Genomic DNA, 26,687 nt, shown 5'->3' with positions numbered 1-26,687 from the left:
GCAACGCACCTAAGGCACGTGCGATGCATATAGCTCGTATCTGGTGCTTATGGACCCATGTTGTGCGTCACACTCTTCTTTGCGTGCGACGCAAATTACGTTTTTGCGTCGTTTGGGCTTCCATGCGATGCACTTGGGGTGACGCAAATCGTCATTTTTCTACTAGTGTAAGAATTGCAAGCTCAGCAACAAAACCTTGCTAGAGACAATAACAACAGAGAGCTAATTGATGTTGAGAAGATGTTGTTGCGTAATCTGGAGAAATGGAGCATAATCGAAGAGAAGATATGGCACAAAAAGTCTAAAACTGACTGGATTAAGCTTGGAGATGCTAACACCAAGTACTTTCATTCTTACACCAAGATGAGGCATGCTCGAAATTCCATCAAGGTGTTAGTAAAGGAGGACTGTAACAAATGCCATAGTGAGGAGATGATCAGTGAAGAGGCCAGACAGTTTTATGGTCAACTTATAGGGAGTGCTGCTTATAATTTACCTATGGTAGATAGAAACATCATAAAAAGGGGCCTATTCTCAATGATATACAATAACATGACATGTGGCTTCCTTTCACAACCGAGAAAATTTATGCTGTAATTTTTGGCATCGATTCTTCCAAAGCTCCTGAACATGATGATTTAAATACGTATTTTTTCAAACACGCTTGGCCAATTATTGGCAATGATGTTGTTAGTGCTATTATAGAATTCCAAGATTCTGATTTTCTACCCAAGGCTATCAATTGCACATATGTAACCTTGTTGCTTAAAGTAGAAAATGCTTCTTCTGTTAAAAACTTTAGGCACATCGCATATTTTATTGTGCTTTGACAAAATCATCTCTAAAGCTCTTACTAATATAATGCAAGTTGTTTTAGTTACTTTGTGGGGGAGATTCAAGCTGCTTTTGTAAAAGAAAGAGTCATCTTTGATAACATTGAGTCATGAGCTCATCAAAGGTTATGTCATGAAGCATATTTCTCCTAGGTGTATGGTGAAGATTGACCTCCAAAAGGCTTATGATTAGGTTGAATGGCGAGAATCTTTATAGTAAACCTGGGTGTACCATGCTCATGGTACACCCAAGGCTATTTTCGCCAAATAAGCAAATGGGCAAATGAGCAAATGATCAAAATGAGCAAATGAGTAAAATGAGCAGATGAGCAGATGAGCAAGTATTTCTACTCATCTAAGAAAATGAGCAAACTTGGTGCAAATGAGCAGTTAGGAAAACGAACTAATTACAGGTGAGCAAAAAAGAAAATGAAGAAAGAGATAAAATGAATAGAAAAAAAAAGACTAGAGCAAGTACATAAGAGTTGACTAAGCACCAATAATCATCCAACACAAATTATGTAAATGTACACATAATCTTCAATCATTCTAAATGAGCATAGATGCTTGACTCATTTGAACATTAGAATTCAAAATTATTGCAGAATACATTTGCTCATTCCTACAATGATAATTCAAAATCAGCACCCATAATTTTGTTCATGTTCTGATCATGTAAAACAACCAAAAACATCTGGTTTATGCAATACGAATAACTGAGGGGAAATGAGGAAAACAACAACAACAAAACAAATGAGCAAAAACATAATCAAATCTGGGTCATGGGTCTTCATCATCGTCGTGGATGGGTCGTGGGTCTCTTCAGTCGCCTCATCATCATCATCTCGAGTCTGCGTCATCATCATCTCATCGTTCATCTCGCGAATTTCAGATCTGGAATTTGTTTTTCCGTAAATTTCAGATCTTCATTGTTGTGTTTGGAAGGTTTGGAAGGAGGAGAGAGAGAAGAATTGAAAATCAGATTTTTCCAGCGAGAAAGAATTGAGAGAAATGAGCGAATTTCAGATCTCCATTGTTGTGTTTGAGTTGAATCCGCCATTAATGATCCGCAAGGTTGTGTTGGTTTCTCCATTTTTTTTCTGTTTATAAGGTTTCGAATTGAAGGAAGAGTGAGAAAGAATAATTGGATTCAGATTTTTGCCTTTTGCTTTTTGTCATTTATTACCCCAAATTTACCAGCGTGCCCCTTAACTTGCAATTAATTACATAAATGCCCCTGGGTGTACCATGAGTGGACTCGTTGAATGGCTGTTCATGAAGTCTTTGATGTTGGAGATAGGTTTCCCGTATGCATATGTTGAATGGATAATGGTTTGCTTATCCACAGTTTCTTACACTTTTTAAAGTCGATGGTAATCTTTTAAAGCCTTTGGAGGGAATGAAAGTACTTAGACAAGGAGATCCCATTTCTCCTTATCATTTGTTCTTAGCATGGAGTATCTTAGCAAAACTTTGTTGGGTTTAAAGAACAACCTGTTTTTCAAATTTCACCTTAAATACAAGAAGTTCAACTTAACCCATGTTTGCTTTGCAGATGATTTGTTACATTTCACTAGGGGTGATACTTAGTTTGTGATACATGTGAATAGAATGTTCACTCACTTTTGTGAGGTGTCTGGGTTGAAAGCTATTTGTCCAAGTGTTCTGTGTATTTTGGAGTAGTGCCTATGGTGGTATAATAGGATTGTTGCACAATCGGGTGGAATAGAGGGTAACTACTCTTCCAATATCTTGGGTTCCCTCTGTCTACTAAGACACTCTCTGCGATGCAATATTGGCCTTTGATCAAGAAAATTCTCCACAAGATTGATTGCTAGTATTCCACACATCCATTGTGTGCTGGCAGAATACGGTTAATAGAATATGTGCTTATGCGATTTCAATCTTACCAGTGTAAATTTTGTTTTTGTCCTTAAAAGTTATAAAACTTCTTGAACCTACTTGTACGACTTTTTTGTGGAGTGGTAAATCTAGTGCAACTAGAAGAGGTCTGGTAGCTTGGGAGACCCTCTATTTACCTAAGACAGCTGAAGGTTGGATATCAAATTTTGGAATCAAACTGACATCTAGGCTTCTTTGGAATATTGCGAAAAAATGATAAATTTTGAGTGAAATGGATTCATCACTATTATGTCAGAATTAGAAACCTTACAATCCTAGAGATGCCAAAACAAGCCTCTTCGATTGCAAGGAAAATGCTGAGTGCTCTAGAGTTGTTTGAACAAGTGAATGGAGGACATGACTTGTTGTATAATGACAACTACTCTATAAGAAAGATGTACATGCTTCCCAAAAGCTCACATGAAAAAGTTGACTGAAAGAAGATATTATGCAATAATCCTGCTCCTTCCAAGTGTACATCCATCACTTAGTTATCCATACTTGCAAGACTGGGAAATGCAATAATCGACAAAGAGTAGGGGTGCAATATGATCATGTGTATGTTGTGTAATGACGGAGCTAAATTAAAACATCTCTTTTTTTAATGTAAATTTGTTGAGGAAGTTTGAGGTAATGTGCTGCCTTGGACGGAATACAACAACCAGCCAAGCAGTTGGAAATCTAGAATGCAGTCACAACTGAAGGCACATGATATTGTGCAGCAAGTACAAATCCTGATGTTTCATAATCGTATAGGAGTTAAGAACATAAGCTATACTAGTTAATTGGTTTCTTTCTCATGTATGCTTAGTTTGATGAGGTGGCTAGGTAATAAGCTTTGGGATTGATGTTTATCTCACTTTGATAATAACATCTTTATATACCAAAAAAAATGAAAAAAAAAGGGCTTACAAGCATGAATCAAAACATAGAACATGCCATCCATTAACACAAACAGCGGAAGGAACCTTTTGAACATAGTTACATATAGAAATTGCATAATTCCTTTGGAGCTATATGAAGTATAAAATATGATAAACCATTTCCATATATAATTCAAAAATATGCTCTCCAACATATGCTAGCAATTCAAATTTCTCTAGATTGAAGAAGAGGAGAGGTTTGTGAATCAGCGTTCCTAGAATATTGAGTTGGCTTCAGAACTGGATCTTCATATGCAGACATCAATTTCTCAAGAAATTCTCCCATTCTAGGATCATTGTGTTCTTCTCTATCCTTTTTGATCAAACACTGCAACAAGAACAATTATACAATTTTAGTTTAGAAGATGTTGTTGCGAATTAAGGACAAACATTTTTCAAGCCAGATGATTTAATACAATTCAAGAATGATACCTGTAACAAAGATGTTAGGATCGGACTCAATTATATATTCGGAAGCAATAATCACATAAAAATAACACAAGAAACAACAATAGGTATCAGAGGGAAAGATTTAACATTAAACTCCTGAAGAAAACCACATGCTCTAGGACTTTCAATGATGTATATGATGACTTACAAAGATTCCAAGATGTCTCGGCTGATCATCCTAGAACCATAATTCCCTAGATAAAAGCCCTAACCCGTGTATACCCCAAACACCTCACATCTTGGCTTCTCTATTCACTACAATTGTTCCTATTCCATAACCTATATTTATAGTCAACTAGGAATAACCTATTCCATGTATATGTTTTGTTAGGGAAACAGCAAGGTGATTACTGTTGATTTAGCACAGCAAGGTGTTGTCTTTGCTTTGATATATAATATATCCATCTTTGCTCTGACAATCTAAAATGAAGATCGTAGAGCAGTAGAAGAAACATTGAAGATTATGTAAGGGTTGCGTGTTCGATTCGGCAAAGTGAATTAATTTTTGCTTTTTTGGTTTCTTGTTTTGAGCGTTGGCTTTCTCTTGTTTGTAGTTTTGGTTTTTTTTCTTCTTCTTCCTTTTATTTAGTCTAACTATGATTGCTTAACATGATTTCTTATGTTGTTTTCACTTTCTAATTTCTGTCATTATCTTTATTTCTTAGAGCAGTACTTAATTATTGCTATAGGAATAATAAAATTTTCAAGCATGAGCATTATTATCATTACATAATATTGAACATTGTCCCTTAACAAATACTTTTTTTAGTACACATTTGTGTCATAATACTCTTCATACTATCTGTCACCTAATACTATTTTTATTACTTTAATGTTCAATATGATCTCTTTATTATCTTAACACATGATAATCTTCCCACTACTAAAATGTTAAGGTCACCCACCCTCTCACTCAAATAAATGTATCCTATTATTTCCTTATCATATCTATCTACTCAATCGCAAAATTACCCAAAAAAAAATGATATAAAGTACTTTAATTATGAGTGACCGTTTTGTTGTTGGGCCTTGCCCCTTCTTATTCACTAAAAAAATGAGTGACCTAGTATATAACTTTTGATACAAAATTATCACATTAAGTTTGGCTTACCCTACATAAAAATTATGGATCCGCCACTAAGGCCAACCGTATCTATAATATATAAAAGGCTCAAATAAAAGAAAATTAAGAATATCAGTAAAGTGTCCACTCACAATGTAATAATATTAAAAAGGGAAATATATTTTGCCCCCCTCCTTAACCAAGTCTGGCTTCACCCTTGGAGCATGCATAATACCAGACGAAACAAAATACTCAGCTAAACTGCATACTTAAAAAATTGAGAGAGAGGAATACCTCAGCAGGAAACGCCTTAAATAAGGGCAGGAAACGTTTACGGCAGTACTCATTAAATAAAAGCGTGAGTATAGGCAAAGGAATGATCAGGGTAGATGCCAGAGGCAGAACCTTCAGCCCAAAAATTCCAAATGCTATAATGTGCATGAGGACCAGAGATAATATTGTTGAATTATGCACTATAGGCCAGTAATTGCCACCAGTTTCATACTTTGGTGCATAGACATTCAAAAGCTGCAATCAAGAGAGTAATACATATAATCAACCATTATACAACTGAGAAAAACAAAGCCTACAGGTTACAAGATTTGCTAGATACAAGCTGAAACTTTTCAGCCATTGTGTGAAGGGTGCACGCCCCAAGTTAGCCACTGGACACTGTAGGAAACAAAGTTGAAGTTTAAGCAAGAGTAATTAAGAAAGGACATTAAGAGAGAACTCGAAAACCTCCTTTGAAGACTATCATGTCCATGGCAGCTGACTCACTATGGAGCACCATCAACAGGGGTGATATAGATGATAGCTTTCAAGATTTGGTGACAGAACAAATATAGAGCTAAGAGATTTTGATTACTCCCAAGAGAACGTAAGATAAATAGAAATATGCTCAAATTAATGTCCCTTATATTACAAATTAATATGAAGCTTAACCAACACTTTTGGACCAGATTTAAAAGAAACTCCATGATTTATGCCCTGAAAGCAGAGACATGATTTCAGTTTTTTATTTGGTTTTTTGGTCATGATATATGTAATCTTTTACTTGTCAATGAAACCTAATATTTCCAAATTTGTTTCTAAAATATTAAGTTTGAAATTCTCCGTCTTTAGTCAAATTTGAACACGGTATAATACAAACTAGTTGTTGGACCTGAGCAAATATCCCAAAGAAAGTATAGTTTGCGGCCACAAGCACAAGTGACAGTTAGTGGTAAGATCATAACATCATAAAGTAAGAGGTCACAAGTTCAAGACTTCATATGTAAACTTTTTGGTCACTTTCTAAAGAAATGTTATGTTGCAGACGAAGCAGCGGCACATCAGCGTACGAGGCGGGGTGACACGTGGTGGCATACAATGCTTGCCCATGCGTTTTATTAATAATATAATTCCTCCGCTGTTTTTTATTTGCAACCTATCTTTTTTTGGTCAAAATTGACAAACTTCGACTTTTATATATTCACATGTAATCAATAATAATTATCAAGTGATATATTGCTAGATTCGTCTCAATGTGTATTTTCAAACTATTGACTTTATATAATTTTTAGTTAGAAGTAATTAAAGATAATAATAGCCAAAGTTTGCATCGAGGTCCGTGAAAATGATATGTTGCAATCAAAAAAGAATGCAGGAAGTAAATAGATAAGGCCTTCTCTTCAACTTAAGAAACTACTAGCTTTCTAAGCACGCGATATGTGCGAAGATAATTTTTTCATGTGATATTTCGTAATGTCAAGTAGCTAGTTTTACATGCATGCAATACATGCAACGACAACTCATTGTAATAATTTAAGTTCACAGTTTTTTTCATTAAAAATGACTTACACAAAATGACTCCGAGTCCGATCCAACTTAAAATCCTAACATCCGACTACGATCCGACTTTTTTTCTCCCCATTTTTTTTATTTAAACGTTATTTTTCAACAAAAATAAGTTTAGATAAGTTCTTGATCTGACCTTATTATCCTCTATGTAATTGCCTTACACAAACTAAAATTATGTAACTCATTAAAATGATCGTTTCTTTACATGACTATAATGCTGTCTAAGTATATTGTTGATTTTTTATTTTGGCAATTTTCCTTTGGTTGGAAGATTTTGATATTCTTAAATGAATTTATTAACATATATATATATATATATATATATATATATATATATATATATATATATGCACACACACCAGATTTCCACTTTTTATCAGCAAAAAAATGTTTAGTAAGCTAAAATCTGTTTAGTCGTAAAAAAGAGTAACTACAAAGGACAAAAACATTAGAGAATCAATAAAAGCAGGTTTAATTAGTAAAAGTCTGTTTCTACCAGAAAAGTTCAGTTTGATAAAGATTCATTTAATTAACAAAATCTACTTAATCCTTAACAGCAAGTTTTAAATAATACAAAACAATTTAGTTAGTAAATATGTTCTAATTGAGAAAAGAAAATCAATTGGTAAAGTTAGGAACAAGAAACATCATATGTAAAATTTAGAGTCTTTTGAGAAAAACAATCAAATCAACCCACTTAAGCCAGGGCCCCAGTTCAGCCAGTGTAACAAGTAACCAGTTCTATGGTGTCCATGTCACACAAAAAGGACCAATTTATTAGGCTGAAGAAAAACGGTCCACTCCAGGACACTTACACAAAGTTGACTATAATCCAAATAAAACAGCAAAGACATTAGCAAGCACTAGCTTGACCAACGGAAAAAACCTCTCATTTGTTTTTTCGTTTTTGTCCCTAAGATGCATTCAAAGAGAAGAGTATTAACATTGACAGCCGAATGCCAAGGACTCTGTTGATGACTTGTTGGGTACATCATTTTATATATTCTTTTTCTCTGTAGAGTCTACTACGTAAACCTGAAGCATACCGGAATATTCTTTTAATGTTGTAGTTACATTCTTGCATTTGAGAGTTTACATCTAGCAGTAAATAAAAATGAGTATATTATTTTTCCCTCAAAAAAATAGAGATGAAGATTTCAGTTTTTTGTTCATTACTTGTTTTTCCAAAGAAATTTTGGCTTTTACCAAACGAGTTTGCCTCGATTTGGTACTGCCCTTACGGCCCGCACCGAAACAGTGCTTTACCCCTAGATGTCCAGTCAACTGCTGCACCTCATGCCCTCAACGCTTAGGGGTACCAGCTAGCTCTGGGTTCGAGTGGCATTTCACCCCTAACCACAACTCATCCGCTGATTCTTCAACATGAACAATCATTGTCAATTGCCAAAGCAATATCTCCAACAAGCATCAACCATAATAAGAAGGGACTTGTACTCAGTATGCCTCTACAGTGAGTTCAAAAGTCAATGCAGCAACTCTTTAACATGTATAGCCCAGTTAAGTTTATCTCTAGATAAACTTAGAAAATCAACAACACCCATGTCTAAATAAAGTTCAGCAATTAGTATCTATCCACCTAACCAACCACAATGCACAATCATGATTGGTGTATTCGGAATAAATGAGTGAGTGACGCAGTAAAAGATCAACAAAAAAAAGTTCATTAAGCAGATGTAAGGAAAATAAAAAAAGTCGATGAAACTGTGAAATTGCTTTAAACCTAGCCTCTCACATTAGCAGCTTCTCTTGTAAGTTATGCCAAGTGCAAAAGAGTCGAAAAAGTATAAGCAAAGAAGAGAATTAAATCAACTAACCTGATTTCGAAATATCAGATATCCCATACAAAAGTACACCAGAATGAACGGCAAAATCAGAGGGGCGAGAAAGAAATAAGTTATTCCAAGAAGCACAAAAAAGAGGATCCTGGGAATTTCACTTTCATAAGGAATCGGTGAGGTTGTCAAATCTTCCGTCTCTTTAGCAAAAAGCCTCCGCAAGTGACTGCAGATGAGATTGAAAAGCTGAAACAGCTCTGAAGATAAACTAGTCCAACCGCTTGTTACAACATATGAAATGAAGAATGAAGCCTGCAGTCGAAGTTGAAAACCAGCATAAATATATGACCAAATTTGGGCAATTTAAAGTGAGCTTTCTACAGAATATACCATAAAAGTTCAAATTTTCAGTAAGGAATACTCCTCTGTAATCAAAACTCTTAGCAAGGAATCCAAAGAAACAAGTAATCAAATATCAGTAACTATAGGTGCTCTCAGTTACTTGTTAAATCTTGCTATTCTTCTATCTTCCTCTCTCTCACTTTGTCTTGCCTTCAACTAAATCAGTAATCAACTTCGAGCAAATGTAAGAATATTCTTCCGCCTCAGAATCACCAAACTAACTTGACTAACTGGTGCATTGAATTACTTCTTTGCCTAGCTATTCAGCTGCTGTTTCTTCCTAGCAAACGTGTATAAGAGTAGGGGTAGGTGAGGTCTTATCAATGAATTCCCAGGGACAATAAATCTAAGTTGTTCTTTGCTTGGTAAATGGTAGGTATATAGGTGCATCAAGAAGCTAGAGGGCATAACCATAGTTGTTCTATGAGAGCTGCTTTACACGCAATGTAGATTTGGTTGAAACTTACAACTTACAAGTATCAAGTACAGGTACAATCCTAGGAGTCTGACTCATCTGATTGATAAGACCAAGTAGATCTATTAGTACTCGAGACATTACAAAAACAATGACAAACCCTAGCAACTAGATAAGGAAAGTGAAAAAAGAAGGAAAAAAAACCTCAAGGAGCACAGATGAGGAGTGACAATGGTGAACATGAAGTTTCTTCGGCAACGATTTTTCCAAACAAGATGCAAGAGAGGCAATGAAATTGTCTCAGCACTTAGACAAGATAAAGAAGATGATCAAAGAATTGGTAGCAGTGAGAGTCAAAATGATTGATCGTGATCAGTGACCAGGAAGTCTGCTGAAGTCCTTTGAGTCTTTGACAACCACTCTTTCCCGTGAAACTCCTTCTTTCTTTAACTATGATTGATCTGACCATTTTCTTTAGGTTCTGAAAGAAAAGAGATTTGAACAGCAGTCTGAAAGACTAATGCTGCGCAAAAGAAGAATAAGCACAAAGTGAGTGCAGAAGGACCTGAAAAGAGTGTTGATCTTGCAAGAAGAAAGGTCACTTGAGTTTTGAGTGCCCATAAAAGAGGGACAAAAGGAAAAAGCCATGATGATCAGGAAAAGATAGTGTTGGTCACTACTATAGACCCCGTTTGCCAACATTTCAGATAGTTGGTACTTGGTAGATCGATTGTGGGGGGGGGGGGGGGGGGGTGGGGGGGGAATAAGAATCGCGAGGGAAGGGAAGTTGCCATCACATGATCACTGAAGCCTATACGCCTTGAGTGAATTGCTTCACCCTCCAGATTCAGATCCCAAAATTTCTTCCTTCTCGATGATAGCTTTCATCTTCAAAAGACGCATCTAGTCACTTTTTGCTCAATATCAAGATTGGAATATATTCTTGATCTCTTATATTGTGGCGCCTGTTATTGAATTTTGATACCATGTGGCAGCTTATAATGAAGACACTTCATATGGACTACATCATGTTGTTTCTCTTTTTGCTTCTCTTTTCTTAGGAAAAAAAATAGTGGAAATTAAATATAAAACTAACATTGGGGAAAGTAGCTATTTCCTACAGAAACAACTAATACAAAAAGCATCCTGCTGAGTATAAGTTAAGCCTAGATAAAGAAACACACCCATTGGTGAAAACCAGAGAGAATCAATCCCAACTACAAGACACTCCTCCAAACATCCCATAGCTCTTTTCCATCCGTGAACCTAGGGAATAACAGCCCACAAGAAGTTTCTGATTTTCTCCTAAAATCAAATCAATTATCAATGCATCTAAAGATGGTTCCTTAGAGATCTGGAACTTGGACAACCCGAATGATAACCATGATGGGAAACATATTCTTGAAATTAATGCCCAACTCACAATGCAAATTTTTTTGGCTACCAGACAACTCACTTACCACCCATATGACACTTATTGGGTCTCTCATCTTACAAATTGCCAACAAAAAAGTCTATCGAAGTACGCAGACAACAAAAGTACCTAAATTATCTAAAGAGCCTTTGACTATAAGATATAATTGGAAACTGGAAGGGAATAACTAAAGACATATAAAGACATCTGAAAAATGATCTACGAAAGGAATGGTTCACAGAATCCGCCAAGCAGACTCTTTAAAAAGGAGATTATAAAAGCACAACACCCTACTGTGACCTTGCCTAAGTCTAAACCCTAAGGCTGAGAAAAGGAGAGACTCGAAAAAGAAAACAAACATTTAATCCCCACAAACTGAAAAAGGGAAACATTTTGCAAAGAAAAGGTAACACGTAAGCGGCAAAGATATGGAATAAAGCACCTCCCCTGCCTAAGAATGTTCTTGCAACTTAATTTTCTCCCTAACTTAAGTTTAACTCTTACCAGGGAAAAAGGAAAAGGCAAGGACATATCCCCTGGGGGATTACGACACTAACCGAAGCAAGAGATCATGTACCTAACAGAGCATCATATAATTCCTCTAAAGACCGCTTGATCCTACACACTTGGTGCCAAGGGAATGCAGGTCAAAGGGAATTATTATAGCCATTTCCCGCAAGGAAACCTCTTGGATACCATATTCAGGACCAAGACCACCTCCTTATGTCGGTTATCTTGACGCCACCCCCATAAGGTGATCCCTCTTATCCTGCCCCACTCCAAACCAATGGAACTTCTCAAAACCCTCTTAACGTTTTTAGCAACACCAACATAGAGCCTAAACAAAAAAATAAGAACTAAAAGGAATTATGAAAGAAGAGACTGATTCAGAGTTATACTCTGTCCAAAGGTAAATACAGTAATACATCCTCTCCATCCATCAATTTGATTCTCTCCATCACTCGGTCACAAAAAGAATGTCCTGTAGAAAACTAACCAAAGGGACGATTTGATAGGTGAGAGGTAAAGTGTTGAATTCACACAGTCACACCTAGCAAGCAACAACAAAAAAGCGAGACATGATACGTCCAAACTAATCCCACACAAAGAGATCTGTCCTAAATTAATATTGAGACCTAAAACACCTGAAATGCCGCAAGAAATTTCTGAACCCGGCTACAACATCGCAAATATAGTATCTCTTGATCCGTGAGTATAGAGGAGACAGCATTTACATAGATAAATATACAAATCATCCACTCTTTTCTCCTCCCTTCCCTACCTCGTTTTGAAAGATCTATACATAAGTAATAAGTAACTAGAGCACACCATTCCAACTAAAAAGGCATAACTGGACCAGATGAGATATTCACCTGAGCAGGAACACCTTCAGCAAGTATTTCAGGGATTTTTTTGGGTTCAAAAATCAATTTGACTTGAGATAAAGCTGTTCCTGATAGCACATTTGCGAAGAATATATTCCATATCGTAAACCAGAGCATCTTACCACAAGCACTTTTCTGTATCCCACTCATGGATATGTAACCTTGAATAGAGGACAACATCTTCATAATGGGTGGTATAAAATATAGAAACGACTGAAGTATGAGACTTGGAAGATATCCAGTTATCACCTGACTCACAAAAGCTCTGCATTTCAAAATAAAAAAAGTCAACGATTACTCAAAAAGATGATGCAAGTCGAGCATATTGAGAACTGCTTGCTAGAGATAGCTGAATAATACCCCTAAACGGAGTAAGATAACATTTGTCTACATCACACACGAATTGCATTAATAAGAAACCCGAAAGCCAATCATATTAAATTGCACATTAATCATGTATTCCTGGAAACCACTTCCACATATACAATTCATCCTTTGAATTCAATACAAAGCTACTGAAAGGAGAAACCACATAATCTCTCTATCCCTTTTCTCTCCATCCCCTGGTGTCTGCTCCTCCTTGCCTCTTTTCATTGTCATACATCAAACCCTACGGATAAGGGGGTAAAAAAAATTGGCCATCCAAATAGCAATGGACGGAAATATCAATTGCTACTTCAGAAGTTCATTGAACAATTTGGGACAAATGTAGTTTATGTCTTTGTCTAAAATGAGATTAATTTTCATAAGATGTGGGGTTTCTAGATTATATACAACCTCCACAGCAGCATAGCCCCACAGCCAAACCTCAATCATGTCATTTCCTCATCATATAGAAAAATAGTTATATTAAGCAATAGGATGACTTCCTTATGGAAGTGTTTTAATATCACACCAAGGCATGATGAAATATAAAGCTAAACACTCACATTGTTAGGATGCTTTTAAGGAAAGGAAAATATTTCTCCAGCTGTTCCAGGTGTGTAAGACCTTGCACAATTACAACAGTACCAAGGAACAAAACTATAAGAACAGCCGAAGCAACAAGTACCACCAATTTGCAAATCCATCTCCTGAAGAACGAAGTAGAAAAGAAAGGCCAATAAACATCATCAGGTTCAGGAGCTTGTTCAATGACCCACTCTGTCGGATTCACCCCCTGTTGGATGTGTAAGGCTATTGCAGCACCATATTGCGACTTGAAAGAAACAAAGGCAGCTGGAACTTCCTAAAAATCACAACTTAAGAGCAGGAGTTATCAGATATAAATATTTTCTCTGCTGCACACCGATACAAAAATTTTCAAGTGTTGTAATTATGTAAATGTTAGATGGTAGAGCAATTGTGAAGCATATGTCATCAAGAAATACTATCCATTTTTAGCTTTGAAGGGCGCATCCAGGCGCATAAGGTATCCAGGGCTATCAGATAAGGTGTGTGCTTCACGCACACGAACAGCAAGAATCAATCATCTAAAATGTCTTCCGATTGCTTTAGTTGTACAAAATTTCTGTAAAACCCCAGTTTTCAAGTACATTGAAGCGGACACAAAGATACGTACAGTCGTACACAGCCCCAATAATGATCAATAATAAGTCAGAGGTTCAGGGAGAGGAGAAATTTACATGTAAGTAAAGTAATAGAAAAATAAAATAACTAGGAGAAATGCAAAAGAATAGATAAGAGACAGCTAAAATATTCTTAGTGTCCATTGAAAAACCTCCGAGAGTGCCACCTAGAGAAAGAGAAAAGAAAGGCAGAGGCCAGACAGAGCCATGTTCCACTCTTTAGTTAGTTGGCCATCATTAATGAAAAAAACAGAGTTGATTCTAATTACACTACAGCAACATCAGCAAGTAATCGCCAGCATTGTCAACATGTGCCTTTTTAATCCACGTACCAACTCTGAGCTCCATCATAACTTGAAAAACTGTTGAAAGAATTCACTAACCTGATGAATCCTATCTTGTTTTAGCATGTAACTTTAAACTAGTACGCAACGAATAATCCTTGAATCTAAAAAGGAAAATCTAGAACATAAAGGGATCAAAAAAAATTCAAAACAGAACAGGACTTGTAGGTGACTGCTCCAGAGTTTATACCCTTTTTCAAAGAATTAAAATCATTGCAGTTATCTCAAAATTAATTGTCTAAGTCTCACGCAGTGGGACCAAAAGTCTACCCAGACCCACTTGGATCCTTCCTATTTTAGAGTATGGGTCTAATGTTTCATACTTGGATCTAGGTGATTTTGGCCTTTGGGTAGGGTCTGGAACTGAGTCCAATATTTTCCTACATAGGCCTCCACAAATGCAACCAATACACCTTGATGCTTCCTCCATCTTTTGGAAAATTCTCCATGGTAACCCTAAGTTTTGGATTTTCACTTTGTTAACCAAAGTTATTTTAATTATCAACTGTAATCCTGTGTTTTTGGTTATACTTGAAAAGTGACATTAATAACCATTTTTCTTTCAAAACAATATGTAAAAGAGTTCCAACCAGGGAAGTATTTTTATGAAACTAAAATTTAAACAAATTTTAACTCTGGAACCAGGATGTTTAGTATAAGATTGGTCTAGGATTGACCTATATGTTCTTTTTTGTCTTCAACATACGCTAGTTCCTTCATTAGTAATCATGCGTTGGCTTCTTTTTTCGGTTTACATGCCAAAAAATAGGCCACAGAAATATTGAGAATACCAAGTTTAGGACCCATTTGAATCCTGGACTTGTAAGACCCTACAGGTACCAATCAGGTTCTTTTTTCAGACCCTAGTATGGGACTATGGGTTTAGGACCTACCCGTTACCATTCCTAGACCACTCCTTGTACAAGCAACATTAGATCAATTTTATGCTGAACATCTTCACTAAATGCATGCAGAAAATAAGCACAAACCTTTTCAGGTAATGAAGATTGTTCCAACCTCATACTATCCTCCATATCCTCCAATCTTTTCTCTAGCGTACGCATATGACGATGTCTATTGCCAAATAGCCCAAAGAAACCATTATAAATTGATCTTTGACTAGTATGTTCTTCAGATTTTATCTGGGCAACTGTCCCATACATTTTCTCTGCATCATTCTATAACAAATTAAATTTATGTACGGAGTGTTATATAAATGCAGAAACTAGAATCTAAAAGGAGGTTTAAACATGTGTCTTTCTCCTTTTCTCGTGTGGGGAAGTGAAGATTCAATTGTACCACATGGACAGAGTGAGTGTTTTGTTCATGTGGAGAAGTGAAAAGTCATATGCCACACATGACAGAATATGAGTGTTCTCAATTCATTTATCAATGTGAGCAAAGAAAGAAGAAAGGGTAAAAAAACCACATGAGGCTCAAAGAAAGTTCCAGCTATGTCAGTTCACCATTGAAGTAATGAACTAGAAGCCACTGAAGTGAATCTTGCTTTCATACCAGCAGCAAGCCGAGGTACTTCTTTATTGGTAATTAAGCAAAGCCAAGAAAGCTTATAAGCAGCAATTCCCACAGAAAACTACATCACGGATGTAATTGCTTTTCCACTTGTAATTTGTTTATGGTAACTGGGATCTGATTAACTTCTTTGTTGATCATGGATTGACTTATGAGACAAAATTAGAACTACCTTAAATGTGTGTTGCTCAAAGATTTCAAAGTTAAAGGGCTAATCAAAAGCATCAATGCTAACTTTGAAATACAGTAGGAGAACTCTAGAGACAGTTTATAACTGAGGTTATGCACATGGCATACGTAACGAAAGCAAACACAAACAAGTCTTGGTGGGATGCAAACTACATAAAAGAATTGCAATATCTTAATATGACCAACAGCAATGGAAGAAGAGAACTAGCTAGCGCCTAGCAGCTTCAAACGCAAGAACAGCCTTTCACATACAGCTCTGGAAATCATATCAATATGTACCAATATTTTAGAAAATTGGAATTCACACATACAAAGTTGTTACAATAGCATGTCCAGAGCTTTGGCATAGAGAATGATGGGACAGAATATAAGCAGTATGAAGGAGGTTCAACAGCGGACAAGAGTGCTTGTTTGTCATCTAACTGGTTTATTGAATTTTTTTCAAATGCAAACGGACGAAGGAGACCTAAGATAATCTGTAACAACTAAAGGTGGATGGAGTTTGTTCGGGTTGCATAAAAGACACAGCCTCTAGATCCCAAGAAGCCAAATAATCTACCTTATAAACTTTAATTTCCTTCAACTTTGCCTAATCATGGTCTCTTTAACAAACTTAAAGATATTTTGCAAACTTCTACATTACATACTTTTGAAAAGCTAAACCATTGTGAATTTTGTGATCTCCATTACCATAATATTCATGCAGATATGCAACCAGAGTCCTGAGTCCCAAGTCCTGAGACGGTAATTTTTCTCTAATAACATGAGCAGGTGTACCACGTAAAAGAGTGCACATCTTATCAAAGCTTTCAAAGCCTCATTCACAAACTTCATTATAAAATATTACAGTACATTTACTTCCTATAAAATGTTATCTTTTATTAAATGACTGAAAGACCGTCCCTCATTTGAACCTCATTTGAATTGTCATCATTCTTTTGAAAAACTCTTGTCCACTTCATTGAATTATAAACACAGAAATTAGTAATACAGTTGTTTTCTCATTCCCTTACAAGTATTATTCTTACCGTAAGCTGTTGAAGTTTGCTTGTCCGACGAACAACTGTGTGTGAAAGATATGTCAAAGGATGATACTCTTTAAAGAACTGATCAATGCTGTCACTAAAGCTGCTTCCAGCCGTAACGGGAATACCACGAACTAAGACTGTAAACAGGTGAGCCTTAGGTTGGGATGCATAGAAGCAAGCAATCCGCTTCAAAGATATCATCTTATATTCCTGCAATTTATACCAATTTGATTATTTTAATAATCCACTCCCTTTCCTCTTAGCTCATAAGAAGTCATGTTCTCTTAGCCTTATTTTGGCAAGCTGCTGTAAGTTTTCAGTGAGATCTTTCATCTTGTCCTAGAAAAATGAATGATTTCACAAGGCAAAGGAACTAGTCAAGTTACCTTGCTAATACTAACTTGTAAAAGGGAAAAATATAAAAATAGGAAACTAAAACAATATTTTATTATGACCAGGTCATTCTAGCATTCACTTGCAGTAAAACATGTAAATCCTAAATGACAAGTTCACCGTGACACCAGAAGGTGGTTAGGTGTATAATGTACTTACATAATAAAGCAGATAACACACGGCCCCAGTAAAAACATAAGCAGCACAAAAGTGAACCCATAACCTTCAAAAAGAAAAGCTGCATAAAATTAGTATAAAGTGAAAACTGAAAAGTATTCCATAGATTGAAATGATGAACCACAGCAAACAAGAGTTCTTAAATCTTAAAATAGCCTTACAAAGGAAGAGACTGAGAACTGAAACATGCTCCATAGATTCTAATGACGAACCATAGCATGTTGACACAACTATAGACCTACTGATATAGTAGACTGTTACTCGAAAGCAAAAAAAAACCTAACTTGTATTGCATTTTTTATTATATGTCTTTGGTGCCAAAGGAAGAGACATAAGCAACTATTAGGTTGTCTACAAAACAAAGCCATATTGCTCTTTCTTCAAATAGATAATACTCCCTCCGTTCCACAAAGATCTTCCTATTTTCACTTTTCACGTTTACCAGTGCACGTTTTAAATAATTAGTATCTTTAATTACAGAAATTATAAAAATTTGATATTATTAATGTACTTATTTAGACGATTGAAACAAATCCTCACATTGACTATATCTTTTTCTTATATATTGGAAAGAATTAAGAAGATTCTTTTTACTTATGAATAGTGTCAAATTTGCAAATGGGAAGATTTTAGAAAATGGAGGTAGTAACAGAATAAAAATTTAACCTTAAAAAGGAACAATAATCAATAAAATGATATACTAGTGGTTCAATCACCAAAAGCCTAATAAAGAGGCAAAGGAAATTGATGATTAGAACAATAATGGAATATACTACGCATTATCATCAATTGTCAATAATAATGATATTGGTGATGTCTGGAAAGTCCTTGCAATAACATTTACGGGTTTTTTGACGGGAAATCTAATAACGTTAACTTATTTCACAGGTCATGATAGCATATTTCGTGGAAGTCAAATTATAGGTACGCTCTCGAATTCATATTGTAAAACCTATAGCATAAAGAGGTCAAAAAGTTATCCCAGTTCAATCTGAACTTCCTCAACCTCACTATAGCAAATTTAATTTTGACAGGTCCTCTACTCCCCATGGAAAGCCCTCTAGGATGAATTTCCAGGACCTTTCCTTGGATGAAGTTTTTCATACTTGGCTGCCATTTTCTTGTATTGGGTTCACTAGGAGAATAGCCAGGGCCGTCTCATGGAATATGGAGACCCTGTGTTACTCATCGAAATGGGGGCCTTCAAAAAAATAATTTTTTTTATTATTATTTATCATAAATCGCTCCTTACAGTTTGATAAATAAACCAAAACTATAAAAAAAATCTAGTAGGATCTTTTATTTAAACAAAGCTATCCTTCTAGCATTCTTGGAAGCGAAATCGTCCACCAGATCTTCATAATCAACTTTTTCCAAATATCTTTCTCTATTGCTATCACGGCTAGTCCATTAAGTCTTTCTTATGACATTGTAGAATGCAAATAGGACTTCAACAATTTGAACTTTGAAAAATTTCTTTTTGCAGATGCAACAGTAACAAGAATAGTCAACATGATTCTATATGCAATACCTAAATTAGGAAAAAAATCAAGATGTTTTACAAACTTTAACATTTCTAAAGGGCCCAAGTTTTCGTCTGGCAAGCATTCTTTAACCATTTGCAACTCGAAAAACAATTTGAACCTATCAATATCAGATTGTCCATCTTTTTCCATTGCTTTTTCCAAACCTCTACAATAAGACCTTAGACTCTCATCATCAAAAGAATATAGTTGTTTAGAACTAAAAAAGAATCCAAAAATATTTTCATATTCTTGATATTGTCAAATCTCTTACTAGGAGAAAGAATAGTTTGGTCAACAATATATAAGAAATAATTAAGTGTGAATGATTCTTCTAGAGATTGGGAAGCAACAACAGATTAAGTATTAGTTGAATTCTCATAAAAGAACATTGTCTCCTAATGACACGCTTTTCACGAGAAAAGTAGGATCAATGTCCATTTCAATTGCAATCTTCTTTGCTACGTCCAAGGCATCATGAAAACCGCTTTCTTTATATCTCTCAAAAAATGAAATCAACTCTTTATTTTTTCGATAACATGTATAAGCACATCCTTTGATTGTAAATTCTTCCTAACCAAATTAACAACATATAATATGTCAAACCAGATAATAATTGTCATCAAAAATTCAAAATCACTCGACTCATTTGTCGCTAGAGATTTAGCTTCACTTCTTATTTTAGAATCATTATCATTTTCTCTTACTTGAAGCAAATCTTCTCTTATTTCGAGCATTTGAAACCTTATAGCTCTAACACTATCGATGCGACTTTCTCAACGAATGGATGACAACGACTTAAGAGTCAATCCTTTCATTGTCTTTCAAAATTTGCCATCTTTTTGTCAAGCATGCAAATATTGTGTAGATATGTTGTATGATACCAAAAAAATCTCTAGCTTTGACACAAGTATTAGCCATATCACACAATGCTAAGTTAAGACTAAGACAACCAGAAGGAGTATAAAGGGCCTGGGGATTTATATCTAAAAGTTTATTTTGTACTCCTTAATGTTTTCCCTTCATATTAGATCCATTGTCATAGCCTTGTTCTCGGACATTATCTATATCAAGATTAAGATCTTTCAACTCATTTTGCAAAACGTAAAAAAATCGTTGACCACTTGTATCATTCACATTCAAAAATCCCAAAAAAGACTCCTCGATTATAATAGAACTCAAAGCAAAGTTAAGGACATTTGTTTTGGGTGACTAATATCAGGAGTGCAATCAAGGATTACGGAGAAATACTTTGCTTGTTTTATTTTCTTAATGATTTCAGTTTTGATTGCAGAACCAAGCAAATGTATAATCTCATTTTGAATGTTATGACAAAGATGGTGAATATGTATTTCATCATTGCTAATGCGCCTAACATGTTCATGAACAACTAGATCAAACTCTGCCAGCATTTCAATTAAGCCCAATAAATTACCATTACTCTTTTGGTATTTTCTCATTTGAGCCACGAAAGGCTAATTTATGTTTTGCACGAAATTTTTCAACTGAAATTATTCTTACTAAAACCTTTTTCCAATGCTCTTTCTCTTTTTAATTTTTTTTTGAGTAACTTTGTCAATAGTCTCATTTTTTTGAAGTCTTACACGCAAATCATACCAAGTTGCCATATTCTTAAAATGTTTCATACTTGTCTCATGCTCCTTAAGTATTGTACTAATATGAGACCAATCACCAAAACCTCCATTAATTAATTGACTTCTTCCATTGCCTTTTTTAAAAGTTTTACAGCAAAAACAAAAAACTTTGTCAAGCTCTTTTGAATAAACAAGTCATTCTCTATCACATCTTTTTGCATTTGACAAGATTCTAGTATATAAAGTCGAAGAAAATCGCTTAGATATCTTGTCTTTAGAACCTTTTATAATAGACAAGTCTCTTTTGGGTCCCTTTTCTACAACACTTCGATCATTTTAGAATTAAGAGCATTCCAATTTCGTGGATCAAATACATCAAGGCCAAATTGATTGTCATTACTTTCATCCAAGCTATGATTATTTTTGTTCGCAACATTATCATTTTCAATGGGATTATTATCTTCATTCACACCACTATCACTTTTAGCATGAACATCATTTTCATTACCACCAATATCATTCTCACTAAACTATTATAAAAGGTCCTAAAGACAAGTTATCTAAGCGATTTTCTATGACTTTATGTACTCGAATCTTGTCAAATGGAGAAAGATGTGATAGAGAATGGCTTGTTTATTCAAAAGAGCTTGACAAAGTTTTTTTGTTTTTGCTGTAAAATTTTTAAAAAAGGCAATGGAAAAAGTCAATTAATTAATGGAGGTTTTGGTGATTGGTCTCATATTAGTACAAGACTTAAGGACCATGAGACAAGTATGGAACGTTTTAAGAATATGACAACTGGGTATGATTTGCGTGTAAGACTTCAAAAAAATGAGACTATTGACAAAGTAACTCAATAAAAAATTTAAAAGAGAAAAAGCATTGGAAAAAGGTTTTATTAAGAATAATTTCAGTTGTAAAATTTCTTGCAAAACATAACTTAGCCTTTCGTGGTTCAAATGAGAAAATACCAAAAGAGTAATGGTAATTTATTGGGCTTAATTGAAATGCTGGCAGAGTTTGATCTAGTTGTTCATGAACAAGTTAGGCGCATCAGCAATGATGAAATACATATTCACCATCTTTGTCATAACATTCAAAATGAGATTATACATTTGCTTGGTTCTGCAATCAAAACTGAAATCATTAAAAAAATAAAACAAGCAAAGTATTTCTCCGTAATCCTTGATTGCACTCCTGATATTAGTCACCAAGAACAAATGTCCTTAACTTTGCTTCGAATTCTATTATAATCGAGGAGTCTTTTTTGAGATTTTTGAATGTGAATGATACAAGTGGTCAAGGATTTTTTTATGTTTTGCAAAATGAGTTGAAAGATCTTAATGTTGATATAGATAATGTCCGAGAACAAGGCTATGATCATGGATCTAATATGTACGAAAAACATTAAGGAGTACAAAATAAACTTTTAGATAAAAATCTCCAGGCCCTTTATACTCCTTGCGGTTGTCATAGTCTTAACTTAGCATTGTGTGATAAGGCTAATACTTGTGTCAAAAGACAGAGATTTTTTTTGTATCATACAATGTATCTACACAATATTTGCATGCTCTACAAACAGATGACCAATTTTGAAATACAATGAAAGGATTGACTCTTAAGTCATTGTCATCCACTCGGTGAGAGAGTCGCATCGATAGTGTTAGAGCTATAAGGTTTCAAATGCTCGAAATAAGAGAAGATTTGCTTCAAGTAGGAGAAAATGATTCTAAAATAAGAAGTGAAACTAAATCTCTAACGACAAATGAGTTGAGTGATTTTGAATTTTTGATGACAATTATTATCTGGTTTGACATATTATATGGTGTTAATTTGGTTAGTGAGAATTTACAATCAAATGATGTGCTTATACATGTTATCGAAATAATAAAAGAGTTGGTTTCGTTTTTTTAGCGATATAAAGAAAGCGGTTTTTCATGATTCCTTGGACATAGCAAAGAAGATTGCAATTGAAATGGACATTGATCCTACTTTTCTCGTGAAAAGCGTGTCATTAGAATACAATGTTCTTTTACGAGAGTTCAACTAATACTTCATCTGTTGTTGCTTCCCAATCTCCAGAAGAATCATTCACAGTTAATTATTTCTTATATATTGTTGACCAAACTATTGTTTGTCTTAGTAAGAAATTTGACAATATCAAGGATATGAAAATATTTTTGGATTCTTGTTTAGTTCTAAAAAACTATATTCTTTTGATGATAAGAGTCTAAGGTCTTATTATAGCGGTTTGGAAAAAGCAATGGAAAAAGATGGACAATCTTATATTGATAGGTTTCACATTGTATTTCGAGTTGCAAATGGTTAAAGAATGCTTGCCCAACGAACAATTGGGCCCTTTAGAAATGTTAAAAGTTTGTAAAACATCTTGATTTTTTCCCTAATTTAGTTATTGCATATAGACTCATGTTGACTATTCCTGTTACTGTTGCATCTGCAAAAAGAAATTTTTCAAAGTTGAAATTGTTGAAGTCCTATATGCATTCTACAATATCACAAGAAAGACTTAATGGACTAGCCTTGATAGCAGAACGATAATTTGGAAAAAGTTGATTATGGACGAATCGCTTCAAAGAATGCTAAAAAGATGTTTTTCTTTGAATAAAAGATCCTACTAGATTATTTTTTTTAGTTTTGGTTTATTTATCAAACTGTAAGGAACGATTTATGATAAATAATGATAAAAAAAATTATAATTTTTTTGAAGGGCCCATTTTGATGAATAACACACGATTCCATGAGACGGCTTGCGTGTTAGTAAATATTAGCAAGAGGTCCTCCCAAAATTTTTGGTTGGATTATATTCAATGTCTTCTTACACATAAAGTGGCATACATACTAGGGGCATTACAAATGTCTAGAAAAGGAAGGACAAGAATTCCCACATCGAATGTTTTAGGTGCATGGTGAAGTTTAAAGGTGCTTCACATTTGTATCAACAGCTTTGGAAGTTGTTTTTCCTTCATGCAACTGAAATCCCACAATTGAAGTTCCCTAAACCATCTCAAGGAAAAATGATTATAATTTACATATTCTTTTAATTGTTTCATAACAAATTTATTATATTGAAGACTAAGGCTCTGTCCTTTTGGACTGAATAAGTCTAAACTAAACTGAATAAGTCTGAACTGAAGTGAACTGGTGTGAACTGATCTCAACTGATCTGAATTGAGTATTATTAATAATTACAAGTAGAGTAATATTTTTATCATCATTGATAATGATAATAATTAATAATATTAATGATAATAATAATAATAATATTTAAGGAAAAGCTATATGCAGCCCTAAGGGCTGTATAAGAAGCTAAAAATGGAAATAAGTTGCATTAATTGATCATTTATTACATCAGTTGATGCAAAACTTTTCCATGAATTCACAACTTATTTCCATTTTGAATAGTGTATTTATGTCTTAAATGCAACCCTAAGGGCTGCATATAACATAACCCTAATATTAATACTAACACTAATAATATGCATAACAATAATATTCTTATGAATTGAGTAATATTAATAATAACAAGTAGAATAATAATGATATGAAGTAATAATATTATCAATATAATATGTTTTCCAAGATTGCTATTCGCAAGTCAATATATACAAAACCAATAACATGTTTCATGCCTAATGTTGTAGAATAGTAACAATAGCATGCATGACTCCTAATTCTAAGCAACAGAATATTGACTTGCCTAATTTACAAATTACATAACTATATTTTCATATATTGGACTACTCCTATAGTTCACATATATTTTAAAAAAAATATTGCTACAATTAGGGAAGGCTTGCTACAATCAAGAAACCTTGAATAATATCTTCAAACAAAAATCCCACTTTTTATTGATGAATTTGGGATTTTACCAGAATATGCTATTATATTGCTTGAAAATCACACTTCCCTCCGGTGCTATTGCTTCTTCTCTCCCATGATATTCTAGGTTTTGTTTGTCTCCTAAAAATAACTAACTTATATATATATATATATATATATATATATATATATATATATATATATTATATATATATATATATATATATTATATATATATATATATATATATATATATATATATACAAGTTGTTTGGGAATTAAGCAGTGACTTCTACAGATTTCTTCCTCCAGGTCAATTTATAATTCCTCCTTCTCTCCCATTATATTTAACTTTATGACTGAGTTTTTTGCTCCTATTTTTTATTTTTTGAAAGTATGAATTTTTTATCATTGTACAGATTCTCCCATTTGCCACTAAGTTCATAATTATCACTAGTTATTCAACGCCTAAAACGACGGTATGTGATTTATGTCATAAATTACAAGTATTACCTAATTGTGTTCCTCCTTATCTATCCCCTCCCTTTCTGATTTTTTCAGATTGTGTATTGAGCTAGTTGATATTAAGCTGCTTTTTCTTAATTCATATCAGAAAGTAGGCTGATTTTTCTATATTTATCAAGTGCTATTACTAGCTAAGTAATATAATTTGGCATGTTCGCGTTGGTGTTAACTGTTTAAATTAGCATGTTGTTGTATGTAGAATCTGGGTCAAATATGAAGAATTTAGAATGATATCGACATGTATTTGTGTGACAGAGATGCCCTCTATGTGTTTTAAACTATTTCATAATTTTAAACTTTCATGCCTAACAGAAGAATAGCCACCACTCAGGCATTCACCATAGTAATTACAAGCTTTCATTTACATAAAAGAAAAAAAAAAACCTGAGTATGTATTGCTTGTCCTTTGTCATGTTATTAAAAGCGAAAAGCTTTCGTTTACGTCGGCTAAAATTAAAAAAATTTCTATAGCATAACTCATTTTTATCAACACGGCGGTTTGAATGGGTATTCATAGCATAAACAATGTGTTCATAATATAAATATTGAATAAACATTAAATTTAACCAAAATATATCTATCATAAAAAGATTGTAATGCATTGTGTTAATAATATAAACATTGATTTTAACAATAAAAATATATCTTCTATAATATATACAGCTACTTCTACACTTATCGCTATTACATGTTTCCACTTATGAGTTTATGACTAATGATAATGTCCTCTAGTTATTGCTATTAATTATTTTGTTGCTATTTAAACTAAAGATATTGGATTGTGGGATTTGTATCAACATGTGATATTTGGGTTCATGAATTAAAGATAATGCCTAAGAATAACATGGTCGGACAAGATGTCAGGAAAATTGTTGACTATTCTACTCGAGGAGAAAGAAAGAAGATGTAGCAAGTATAATTGGCCAAATATTGCCAAAATTTTTAATTTACAAACACACTTAAAGCTTAGTGGAAAACAAGTGCAAAATCATCATTTTGACTAAGGATAAATATAATGGACTTAAAAAATATGAGTAGCATAGCATATAATCCTGAAACTAAAGTGGTGGATGTTCAAGAAACGTGCCTAAAGAGGTGGGACGCATTCTTGGCGGTACGCATTTTTCCCCTATATTATTATACATCCTTAATGTTATTCATGATAATCCTAATACTCTACTTGGCTATTCATTGCAGAAGCATCCTAGGTATGGCTTAATTATAGCTAAAAAAGGATTACCCGATGTCGACACCATGAAAAACATTTCTCTGGTGTGTCAGCATGCGCTGGTGGTTGTTTTACTCCAGGAATGACCAAGGGAACAAACTTTTTGTCTAAAGAGACGGAGGCCGACTTGACTATCATAAATGAAAGGGTCCCGGGATACTGACGAAGACTTTAGTGGAGGTAGCATACCTGTCATTTCTTGTGAAGAAAGTAAATCCCCTCCCCCAAAATCAGTTGTGCGAAGAGTGACACCCATGACCCACCACCTCTCGCAAACGGTAAAGTGAAGAGACCATTAATTCTTCTGAACTCAAAAGAA

General features: G+C 34.3%; 1 protein-coding gene across 2 annotated transcripts in view; it reads right to left on the bottom strand.

Moving 5' to 3' along the window:
* Nucleotides 1–3,567: 3,567 nt before the first annotated feature.
* LOC104887312 (CSC1-like protein HYP1) overlaps nt 3,568–26,687 on the bottom strand; it is a 30,462-nt gene continuing 7,342 nt past the window's right edge. Inside the window, exons 4-11 of one of the 2 annotated variants that reach the window (XM_010671927.4) lie at nt 17,640–17,703; nt 17,088–17,297; nt 15,327–15,515; nt 13,355–13,653; nt 12,414–12,690; nt 8,849–9,121; nt 5,466–5,699; nt 3,568–3,986 (exon numbers count right to left, since the gene is read on the bottom strand). In XM_010671927.4, coding sequence (XP_010670229.2) covers nt 3,825–3,986; nt 5,466–5,699; nt 8,849–9,121; nt 12,414–12,690; nt 13,355–13,653; nt 15,327–15,515; nt 17,088–17,297; nt 17,640–17,703 — 1,708 coding nt within the window. In that variant the 3' untranslated portion in view covers nt 3,568–3,824. The remainder of the gene's footprint in view (nt 3,987–5,465; nt 5,700–8,848; nt 9,122–12,413; nt 12,691–13,354; nt 13,654–15,326; nt 15,516–17,087; nt 17,298–17,639; nt 17,704–26,687) is intronic. The other variant, XM_010671926.4, reaches the window with a different exon arrangement.

The sequence above is a fragment of the Beta vulgaris genome, chromosome 2, assembly GCF_026745355.1.
Source record: "Beta vulgaris subsp. vulgaris cultivar EL10 chromosome 2, EL10.2, whole genome shotgun sequence".
In the NCBI taxonomy this organism is placed as follows: Eukaryota; Viridiplantae; Streptophyta; class Magnoliopsida; order Caryophyllales; family Amaranthaceae; genus Beta; species Beta vulgaris.
This window is presented reverse-complemented; position numbering and strand designations above follow the sequence as displayed.